Source organism: Cajanus cajan, chromosome 5 (genome assembly GCF_000230855.2).
Source record: "Cajanus cajan strain Asha chromosome 5, NIPB_CcT2T_4, whole genome shotgun sequence".
In the NCBI taxonomy this organism is placed as follows: Eukaryota; Viridiplantae; Streptophyta; class Magnoliopsida; order Fabales; family Fabaceae; genus Cajanus; species Cajanus cajan.
In genome coordinates this window covers 53408365-53420637 of record NC_138521.1, presented here as the reverse complement: position 1 = coordinate 53420637, position 12273 = coordinate 53408365, and the positions used below count along the sequence as shown (strand labels likewise).

The 12273-nt window shown below is 32.3% G+C and overlaps 1 protein-coding gene across 1 annotated transcript; it reads left to right on the top strand.

Moving 5' to 3' along the window:
- Window positions 1-9326: 9326 nt before the first annotated feature.
- On the top strand, window positions 9327-11172 carry LOC109811815 (phospholipase A1-Ibeta2, chloroplastic). The gene has a single exon (XM_020375650.3). The coding sequence runs from the start codon at window positions 9402-9404 to the stop codon at window positions 11013-11015; it is 1614 nt and encodes a 537-aa protein (XP_020231239.2). The 5' UTR covers window positions 9327-9401; the 3' UTR covers window positions 11016-11172.
- The last annotated feature ends 1101 nt before the right edge of the window (window positions 11173-12273 follow it).

Below are 12273 nucleotides of genomic sequence, written 5' to 3'. Positions count from 1 at the left end.
TATGACACCATAGATTTAGCTGTCTCAATTGCAACTCTACTTGTCTCCATCTGAGCAAAATGAACACTTTGCTACTGCATTACCATGACCATCATCACCATGGCCCTAACAATTTGATCATACTGAGATTTAACCATTACACCACCTTTCTTGGTACTTAGGCAAGGGTTACAACCCTCGACCTCCTACCTTACTCAACCATTAATTAAAAACCTATAAGAGACGTCAACACACTTCAAAACCCACTCCAAGATACATTTACTCAAGGAAGGTTTTTCAACAGTGACCTACCTGAACACTATTCTAAGATTCCCTATGTGGAATCTTCAGTTTTCAAAATATTTTTTCTCTCCTCAAGTCCTAAGTTAACCAATATGCCTTAATGTCATATCACATTCTCAACATCCACACCTCACCACACATCATCTATGTACATCACATCCAATCAATGCATATATAGATCACCAACACCATACAAATATACAACATACATATGCTTACCTTCATCCAACACCATATAATCATCTATATATGTCATATCCAATCAACATATATAGAACAATCATCATACACCATACAACATGCAATAGAATAAAATAATGTACTCATGTTCACCATACAAATTCACCAAAACACCAACAATCATCTAAGCATTCTACGCCCGGCGTAACATACCTTGCACTCGACGTCATTGAGGTAGGGAGCTCTCTACCTCGCTCACCCCCGACGCCATCCAAACCACACCAGGTGTGATTGAGGTGGAGACCCTTTGGGACCTCATGCCTAGCATGACAAAATCCACGCCCGACCTCATATCATATTGAGAGCCTCTACCTGACTCACGCTCAATGTCACTTCAACGACGTCTAGCGTTAAACTTTCCATACTCTTATGTCCAACGTCATTCCAACTTAAGAGGAGTCTCTCTCCTCATGCTCAGCGCCACTAATCATGTGCTTGATGTGACCGAGATAGAGTCCTTTAGTAGGAACTAAGCCCAACACCATGAAGGCGCGCCCGACATGATTGTGATTTCTACTCAATGCAGATCACAAAAATTGCCTCATTTCCCTAAAACTCATAAAACAACCAACATGCATTGCAACAAACCATGTATATACATCATATACAATACATTCACAACAAAAAGCAACACATGCAACAACAGATTAAGAAAATCACCAATTTCACCCTAACACCCAAAACACCAAAACCCTTCACCATTCAACTTGATTTGAGTCATATTCATACCCACATTTGATGAAAACAACAACACAATTCATCAAATCAACCAACTGATTCATCCCAGCTTCTCTTACCTCTGAACTCCAGCCACCTAAATGAAGAAAAAAGGGAAAGAGAAAAAGAAGCAACTTTGAGAAAACTCTCACCTGCACTAATCCTTTGCTCCAACAATCGGATCACCACCTCAAGGATCAAAGAAACCTCTCACACCTCCAAAACCCATCTCTCTTGTTTATCTCTCTAGAATCCTTAAGAATGAACTTGTGAAGCTCAGTTCAAAAAGGAAACTATTTATACATTTCCTCCTCAAGGTCAATTAGGCCATTAACTAGGGATCTTTCACTCTCACGGTCACTCCACAACCTTTAAGTACCTTTTAAAATCAATTAGTCAGGTTATAGTATCTAAAGGATCGTCTAAAAAACAAATCTACCATTTAAAAAAAATCACTTTTAAAATCGATTATGTCATAATCAATTTTAAAGGTTTATTTGAACTTTTAAAATTGATTAAACTTACAAAATTGACTTTTTTAAAATGAGACAAACAAGTATTTTTCTTATTAATGAATTTCTCTTCCTTATTTTTAGTTATTTATTAATTTTTATATACTCTATTTTTCACCTATTTCTTTCTCTTACCAAAGATTAATATTACTTTTTTCTTTATTTCTATCATATTTCTCTTAAACTAAATAACTAGAATTTCATTCTATTTCTTATTTATTTATTTTTTGTCTAATTCTTTTACTCTTAGTCAAATACACCCTTAACTAACGCGCATGTTATATATACGTCCGCTTTTTGACGTAAATTAACGCGTAATGAAAAACTAAGTAGAAGTAGAGAACTAAAACAGAAATATGAAAAAAGAAAGAAAACAATATCCAATATCTGACTAGAATTCAAGTGCAACAACTGGCGGCATTTTCTGAAGGTCAAAGCATTTCGTGTACACACTATACTAGACATTAATTGGACCAAAATATGTTGTTAACAAACTGACAGCTATCCTATCCCTTTTCATTCTTATGAAATAAGACGATGTGTTTATAGATTTAAAAAAAAGGGGGTTTATTGAAGCTGGGAGGGACTCGTTAAAACTTTTGAATTGCTTTATTTTGTTTGAATTGCTTTTAGCTACGTCTTGATTTATTAGTTCACTACAATTTAGAACGCAAGTAATTAAATTACGTCACAAATGTGTAATACTCGTGTCTTGTTGAGCTCAGAATATTTATACATAGACTACGACGTACATAAAGATATGATGAATGTAAAACTAGAAATGTCTAAAACTGGCTTTTGGAGCAAATTGACTTGAACTACTCTATTTATTATATATATATATATATATATATATATATATATATTCAAAGTTCAAACATTTTTTAAAAGAAATATTCTCCGAAAAAGATATACGAGATAAATCGGAGAACACGAATGTATTATTTGTGGAAAACCCTTTAACAGAATTAATTTATGGAGATGGTCTGTTTATCATAGGACAAATAACATGTTTTGACTTCAACGAGTTTCCGGTTTTCACACACGCATGTAAAAATATTTATACCAAATGTGATTTGTAAAATATTATTTCGTCCGTTTAACAACCACAAAAGACACGAAAATTGAAGAGTACACACGAACATGACCTCAACAACTATCTATATCGTATCATTTTTTAATCTTGGTTTTTCCGTAGGAATGAAAGATCCGTACGCGAAGTTGGCAACGGACAAAATTTCACAACAGTAGAAGTAGTTGGAGTTATACGAAAAGTCAAACACAAACCACGTATTTCCAAGATAATGCTTTTGACATCTTATTTCCCAAGGGATAAATCAGTCAATTTAGGCTAAAACCGAGTAACATCGTTTGCAATAGGTCGCAAACTTTTGTGGAACATGACCACGGGCTTTCATTTCGAACTTAATGGTTTTAATTTAGTTGTATTAAGTTAATGAATATCAACTTAGAAGAAACCATCAATTTGGTTCATGAAATGATTTTGTTTCCCTAAATAATCTTTAAAATATTCAAACTATATTAGTAATCCTTAAAATATATCAAGTGTATCAAAAAATTCTTTAAATTAATCTCCCATTGTTAGTAAAATATTATATATATATATATATAATATATCAATATAAAGACTAATTAAATTGGTGAATATATATTGAATTCTTTAGAGACTACTTATATAATTCCATTAGTTATATTTTTCAATCAAACTAAATTGAATTGAATTTTTTTTTTATTTTTAAAATCTTCTTTGTTTCAATAAGATATTTAGTTATATTTTTCTAATTTCAGTAAAAAAATATTAATTTAAATAAAATTATTATAATATAAAATTAATAAGATTTGTTTCATAATCAGTAAAAATTTTCACCAGCTAGATATCAAACTATATAATATATCAAATTATAAGAAAATGATTCATTTAAAATAAGATTTTGAATTTGTGAGCTAAAATTAATGAAAAAGCTGTATACTCTTCTTAAATTAATCTACACTTAACTCAAACTCGATTAGTTGAGACTCAAATAACTATTAATGTAAAATAATAATTAAAAATATAATACCATACAAATATAAGAAGACTGATTTCTTTTAAGATTTTGAATTTGATTATAGTAAAAGAAGAAAATAATGAAAAAACTGTCTAGTTAGATATATCTATTTACTTAAATAATTAATTCAATTAACTGAACCTCGTGATAATACACTTTATAAAGGGAAAAAGGGGCTAAGGAAATTACAAAAAAAAATAGCAAATTATATTGTGGGAGATCATATTTTGGTACTTACAGTTTACTTGTAATTTAACCAATTATGCTAACTCATGAAAATGGGGGAGAAACATTATTTTATTTTGTTAATCGATATTTTATTCAAACGAAAAAAATGAAGGCAGCAAGATTTAGTAATTACAAAATTTAGGTGCCCATCGAATAGGGTACTTGACTTCACAAAGCTGTGTGCTTATATACACGCAACTTCCTAAAGCTTTTTTATGTGGTTGAGTTGCTACTCTCGAACTAGTTAGTTCTGCAGTATAGTGGAAGACATGCATAGTTCAAACTTCAAACACCGGTCTCTTCAATCTCGAGTGGATTTTGCAATTCCACATGTAATAAATGGAGATTAGGTTGGCAGCTGGCACTTTCGGCTATTATAGATCCTTTTCTATCTCCATTAAGTTTTTCTTTATAGTTTAAATAAGAACCATTATATATATATATATATATATATATATATATATATATATATATAATATATATATATATATATATATATATGAAAAATGTTAATATACTCCTACCTATTTTTTAGTTGGAGTGTGTTACACTAATGGAAAAAAGACTTTTAAAATCGGTTCTTTAACCAATTTTGAAAGAGCCGATTTTAAAAGTCTAACTTTTAAAATCGTTTGTTTAACCGATTTTAAAAGTTAACTTTTAAGATCGGTTGTTTAATAACCGATCTTAAAAGGCTGGCTGGGAAAAAAAATTAAACTGGAACGGGCCGTTCCAATTTAATCAAAAGACCTAAATTTAATTTTAAGTACGGCGCGTTCTCCTTGGAGAACGGCCCGTTCCCAAGGGAGAACGTCTCGTTCTCCATGGAGCACGGCCTGTTCCCAATGGAGAACGGCCTGTTCCCAAGGGAGAACGGCCCGTTCTCCTTGCAGAACGGGCCGTTCCAGGTTCGAAATTTAGCCAAAATGAGCCTGAAATAGAGAAAAAAAAAGCGTGAGAAAACGAAAAGAGACACAATAAGAACATGAGAAGACGAAAATCAAAACGAAAACGACAACAAAATTTATCTTATTGGAGACTTTAGAAAATGAGAGCGTCACAGATTAAAAAGAAGAATGAAGGGAAAGATTAAAGAGAATGAGAATGGAAAGGAATATTAAAGATTTATGACGATACTTTTAAAATCGGTTATTGAAGAACCGATTTTGTATACTACATACAAAATCGGTTCTAAAATAACTGATTTTAAAAGTAGCACTTTTAAAATCGATTCTTAAATAACCGATTTTAAAAGTAGCACTTTTAAAACCAGTTATAGAATAACCGATCTTAAAAGTACTTTTAAGATCAGTTATTCTATAACCGATCTTAAAAATGCTATTTTTAAAATCGGTTATTTTATAACCGATCTTAAAAGTGACACTTTTAAGCTCGGTTCTTTTATAACCGATCTTAAAAGTACTTTTAAGATCGGTTCTTTTGTAACCGATCTTAAAAGTGTCATTTTAACATCGGTTAAATTTTAACCGATCTTAAAAGTGTTCATTTTATTTACAAATTTGCCACCGCGTCACTTTTAAGATCGGTTACCTTATAACGGATCTTAAAAGTCTGATTTTAAATCTAATTTTTGCACTAGTGTTAGTAACCTAAACAAAAAATTAAAAAAAAAAAACTACTCATTTCTTTTGATTTGATTAATTTGTATAAATGATATTATAGTAGTTTAATTTAATTTTAAATGAAAATAAAATATTTTCTCTTTCTTATTAACTTCATTTTCTAAGTCATTTCTTTCTCTTATTCAATTCCTTCTCCAACCCATTTCTCTTTCTTATTAAATTCTTTCTCTAACTTAGTTATCTCTCTCGTATTAAATTTTTCCTTTAACTTATTTCTCTCTCATCTCTCATGATGTCTCCTCTCTCTCTCTCTGAACAAGTAAAAAATTAATTAATAGAAAAAAAATGAATTGGAGAATGAAGTTAATAAGAGAGATAAAATATTTTTTTAAATTAAATTAAATTACTATAATATCCTTTGTACAAATTAACGAAATCAAAAGAAATGAATGGTTTTCTTGTCTTAAAATTTTGGTATAGGTTACTAATATACTCTAACTAAAAAATAAGTGAGAGTATATTAGCATTCTCATATATATATATATATATATATATATATATATATATATTAATTTTATTTGTAATAATGATTAACCAAAGACTACTGATATTATCCATTTTGGCTCGAGGGTGATTTGGATTTCGTAGGAGAGTATTAGGTTCTATTATAGTCTGGGTGGGTTTTACAGAGGGGTTTACTTTTGTAAAACGAGGGATGATTTGATTTCTAAAAAATATAATAAAGGAGGATGATTTGATTTCTAAAAACCAATAAGGGTGGATGATAGATTTTTGAATTTTTTTTTTATAGTATGTGATCCTTAAAATTTTCACTTATGTTATACAAGTTGCTTCTTTTGTTATATTTAATTATTAATTTTGTTAATCTCATAAAATATTAATAATTAATTGATACGTTGACATATTTTTTTTTCTTCAATTGGTATCTAACAATTATAAATTAATTAGATTTAAACAGGTGATAAAGTAAAATTTAATTTAAAAATAATTGAAGTGACGTTTCAATAATTTATTTCTTCTCACTCATCTCATTATTATTAAACTCTTTTTCACTTCTATCATATGAGTTTGTGATTCATCAAACATAATAAAAACATCCATATTTAATTCATGCATCTTAACACTTAAGATCTTTTTAAATGACCATCCATTTTACTAAATCTCAAATTAATAATTTAGGATTTACAATTTTAAGCATGTAAGGATGACTAGAACAGAAAAATCCAACTACAGGAAACTCTATGAAATCCAACAAAACCCTTTCATTTTAATCAAAGGATCCAAGATGAGAATATTTAAAAATGACAAAGTATTTATTATTGATTGAAAATTACTAAAACCTTGTATTGTGATCCATAATAAATAATTAAGAGAGAGAATAACCAACCGAAAGAAAAAATCTTTCAAATGCTATAAAAAATTTAGAGACCCAAATATTACAAAAATCTTTCACAAATCAAATTGAGTATTTAATTTTTAAAGTATTTAATTTGTAAGTTAAAATGAGATAATTTTACACCATTATTCTCGATAATTAATATAAAGTATAAGATGATTATAATATTCCAACATATTTATTATATGAATAAATAATTTCTCCATGATTTCATAAAAAAAATATTATTCAATTCATTCTTCAATATTAAAAGTTTTAAAAAATTTATGTCCTACAAATATAAATAATTTCTTAATTATCAATTTTGAAATACTACACAATTTATGTGCCTAGACAAAAGAAATTATCATTTAATTACAAATTAATATGAATAATAATTTTATTGTCCGTTAAAATAGTTATCTTGAAAAATATAAGAAGGATTTGTAAATAAAATAATTAAAAATATTTATATATATTTGAATTTTATTATATATTATTTATTTTTTTATTTAAATTTATTGTTAGCATAAAATATTTTATACAAATATTTAATAAAAAAATTATTATTATCATATGATCTATACTATTAATAAAAAAAATATATTTTTAGTGCATACTTATTATTGAATATTTTACTTATAATTTTTAAAATACTTTTTTTTAATTTAGTTTTCATTACAGATTCTAGTTAACAACTCAAAACTACTTGTAATTACCTTCAATCCTTTAAGCGAAATAAAAAAAAAAAAAGGAAAAATAATCTATGAACTAACTCCATCATCAGGACACCATGGGAAGTGCGAGATCACTCCAAAGATGCTTTCAATATCTAGTTAACCACTCTCTCATATTTAATTAACATCAAATGTATGGGATATGAAGTGCCTTTTGCACAATAGTATTAATAAATAAATTAGTGTAAATTACACTTGTATCTCTTATGTTTTTGTGAGATTGTAATCAATACTCCTTTGCTATTTAGATCTATAATGAGACTCTTTAAAAGTTGAAAAAAATGTTACACTTGCACCCTTTTGATTCCCTTTCCTTCAATGAGACCTTTTAAAAGTTGAAAAAATGCTACACTCACATCTCTAAGTTCTTTTTCCTTCATGGAGTCTTTCTCAAGTTCTACCACCACCTTATCCTCCTCCTTTAGCACCTTGTATTGTCGAATACACAAGCTAGTATATGACTTTCCAACTCAAGAAAGAAAACACATCTAGATCAATGCAATTTGTATTTGGTGAACTTTGAGGATAAAGGATTATGACATTTCGAATTGTGACATTGTTGTTCATAAAAATAAAATAAAAAAACTTAAATCCCCCCTAATCATGAAAGTTTCATTATTGCATAGTTTTAAAATGGTAATTTAAGTGTAAGAAGTTCACCAAATAAGTATGAAAATATAAATTTTTCTTCTTAAGGGAACAAACTTGCAATATGCAAGGTGAATAATCCAAATGGTGAATTCAAGAAAGTAATATTTGAAACGAGAATCCTAGTTGAATAAGTCAACTAATATACTATAATAATTAATTTCAATCAAATATTATAAATATGAATTTAATTACTCATTTGTTAGAAAATCATACCCTGACCTATGTATTTGACAATGCAAGGTGCTAGAGGGGAAAGAAGAGGAGGAGGAGGAGGATTGGTGGTGGAGCTTGAGGAAAATTATGTGAAGGAAGGAGAATCTAGGAATATGAGTGTAACATTATTTTAACTTTTAACAGATCTCATTGTAGATCTCAATAGTGGAGGAGTATTGACTGTAATCTTAGAAGAAGAAAAAATCAATTTAAGTATTTCTTTTATAAGTATAGTATGTATAAATTAATTTCTACATTTAATGACAAAATTATATAATAATTTTGAAACTTAAACCATCATATTCAATTTTGTTGTAATGAATTTGAAAATACTATATACAGAAATTCATTGGTTCTTAGAGTTACAATACTTGCAACCGGATGCTTAATGATCTCGAACATCACTTAAGAAATATAAGAAAATCCTTAATTTTTGTTTATTTGTTCTTGTTTTCAAGGTTGTAAATTCTCGACCAAAAGGAAGGAATTGAATTAGGTGTTACCAATCTATAGTTGAAGAATCTAGTTGAATGTTCTGTATGTTTTAGAGTGCATTAGCTCTTTAGTGGAGCTTGATCTTTATTTATGCACCTCCTCAAACATAAAGTGACATCAACAGTGGTTTCTTGGTTCTTTCCGTAATATAGGACCAAAAGAATGGCAAAAGCAAAACAGCGGCCTTTAAATACAGCCCTTGTTCCCTCTCAAGATAGTTGGTTGATTGGTTCCGACGCTGTCTCCTCCTTCTTCGAACAAACAATCCTATCCAAAGCATGATGCAGATCAGCTCCACCCTACCAGCGCAGAACCTCCACATGTTCCAAACACGACGCAACAGCTTCCGATGCCGAGCCTCCCCTCTGAACCCTTCCACAACCCCACCACCACCACCACCAACAACAACTACTACAACTTCTCCTCAGTCCATGAAACCCCTCACTTCAACCGACTCCACGCGCCTGCATCTCTCCAACCTCGATAAACTCCTCCAGAAGCAGTCACCGCCACAACTCAACAACCACTTCAACCACCCACAACAACCCACCATTCAAAACAACAAAACACCGGAGAAGAAGGGAAAGAACGTCCTCCAAGGCCTCAACCTCGCTCGTCTATGGCCCGACATGAAAGCCACCGAAGAAATGTCGCCGCGCCACCTCAACCGCCTCCAGCGGTTACTCTCCAAGACGGCGGAGTACTCCCCGCGCAACACCCTCGGCAGCCGGTGGCGGGAGTATCACGGCAGTAACGACTGGAAAGGCATGCTGGACCCTCTGGATGAGAATCTCCGGCGAGAGGTGGTGCGCTACGGCGAGTTCGTACAAGCCGCGTACCATTCCTTCCACGGCAACCCCGCCATGTCCGCGGAGGAGCCACCGCTCCCCCGCCACATGGTCCTACCCGACCGCTCCTACCGCGTGACGAAATCCCTCTACGCCACGTCATCCATCGGGTTACCCAAATGGGTGGACGACGTGGCACCCGACCTCGGTTGGATGACCCAGCGCTCAAGCTGGATCGGATACGTCGCCGTTTGCGAGGACAGAAGAGAGATAGCGCGCCTGGGGAGAAGAGACATCGTCATCTCCCTCCGCGGAACCGCCACGTGTCTGGAATGGGCCGAAAACATGCGGGCCCAGTTGATGGAGGTGGAAAAAGCCTCTTTAGCCCAAGCCCAAGCGAAAGTGGAGTGCGGCTTCCTGAGCCTCTACAAGACACGCGGGAGCCACGTGCCGAGCTTGGCGGAGTCTGTTATGGCAGAAGTGAAAAGGGTAATCGAAGTGTACAAAGGGGAAGCGCTGAGCATTAGCATCACGGGGCATAGCTTGGGTGCGGCACTCGCGTTGCTGGTGGCGGATGACGTCAGCACTTGCTGCGACGACGTCCCACCCGTGGCTGTTTTTTCCTTTGGTGGGCCCAGGGTTGGTAACCGGGCCTACGGGGAGAAGCTCAGGGCCCAAAACGTGAAAGTTCTGAGAATTGTGAACTCGCAGGACGTGATAACGCGGGTTCCTGGAATGTTGGTGAGCGAGGAGGTTGAGCGGAAGCTGCGAAGGTCCATGGTTGGGGGAGTGCTGGATATGGTGGATGAGTACTCCCACATGGGAACAGAGCTCCGTGTGGATACTAAGATGTCTCCGTATCTGAAACCGGATGCTGACATGGCATGTTGTCATGACTTGGAGGCTTATTTACACCTTGTGGATGGGTTTTTGGCTTCCAATTGTCCCTTCAGGGCCAATGCTAAGAGAAGCTTGGCTAGGTTGATGCAATATCAGGGTGCCAATGTAAAGAAATTGTACACTAGTAAGGCTAAGGCCTTGACTCTCAATCTTCAAAGACAGGGCTCCTTCTCTATCTCTGGTTGTTTGCCTAGTCCCTCCTAAGTCTTAATTAATCAAATGTGAATACAATTTACAAACTTACCAACAACCTTATGTCTACGCATTCTGTCATGTTTCTGCATATATTTCATGGCGTTCTTGAGTTAAATAATTCTTATGTTCAACTTGAATATAAAAAGGATCTATGTTGTTTAAGAAATAGAGAGTTAATAGAATATGCATGCTTGTGAAAATTATGACGCCTCATCTGCAGGTTTCAAATGGTACCTCACCTACATAGAATTGCATTTTAGAGGACGGAAAAAAGGCAAGTGCCCCCACAGAGACACCCATAAAGAATGTCAACCTTATTCTTTGAAAAGGAGAAAGCAGAGAGTCAAGTGTGAACCAAACATGTAGAAATTCAAACTATTGGCCGGCGATAGCCACCAAAAACCTAACATGCTTAAAATTTTGACAACACTGCGATTATGCCACCGATACGAAACCATCTTAATACGTTAATAGTGCGTTTCAACGAAAAATTTCAATATTTATATAAAAATTTAAAATTTAATAAATTTAAAATAATTTATCCAAACATAATATTTTAAAAATATGAAAATTAAAATTAAATTAATTCAAATTTTAAGAATCTCAAATTTCTTAAATTATTAAACTATTATATAGTAAAATTTTAAATTTTTTCAAAAAAAAAATAATTTAAAATTTTCATATTTTTCTTTCTTTCGTATCTTCGTTCTCTCTCCAATTTTTTAATTATTGAATATTTCAAAATATTTTTATAAAATTATTAACATTATCCAATATTAATTTTTAAATTATTAAATATTTATTTTTATAAAATTTAATCTTAAAATTCCAATATATATATATATATATATATATATATATATATATTTATTTAAAATTAATTTACCATGAAAAAAATCAAATTCCCATATCCAAATTAAAAATTAAAAATTTAAGTAATTTAAATTGACTTATTCAGGTAAAATATTTAAATAATGATGAAAATTAAAATCATACTTCCTCCATGTAGACTCCTAAAATTGTCCGGGTCGGAAATAAGACTCGAAGACTCTCAAAGACCGAAGGAAAGTCAGCCGGAAGGACTCCTGGAAGACCCTGGAAGACCCTAGGATGATTATTCGTAGGTTTAGAAGTCTTAGAGTAGCTTAAAATAAAGATGTGGGAGGATTGAAGCTCAATACAGCCTCCTAGAAGTTCAGTACGGCCGTACTGAACAATTTGAACTACAATACGGCCGTACTGAAACCAATACGGCCATACTGAAGTT

Bases quoted from the DNA above. Each gene is read 5' to 3' on its own strand.
- LOC109811815 (XM_020375650.3), top strand. From the start codon at position 9,402: ATGATGCAGATCAGCTCCACCCTACCAGCGCAGAACCTCCACATGTTC.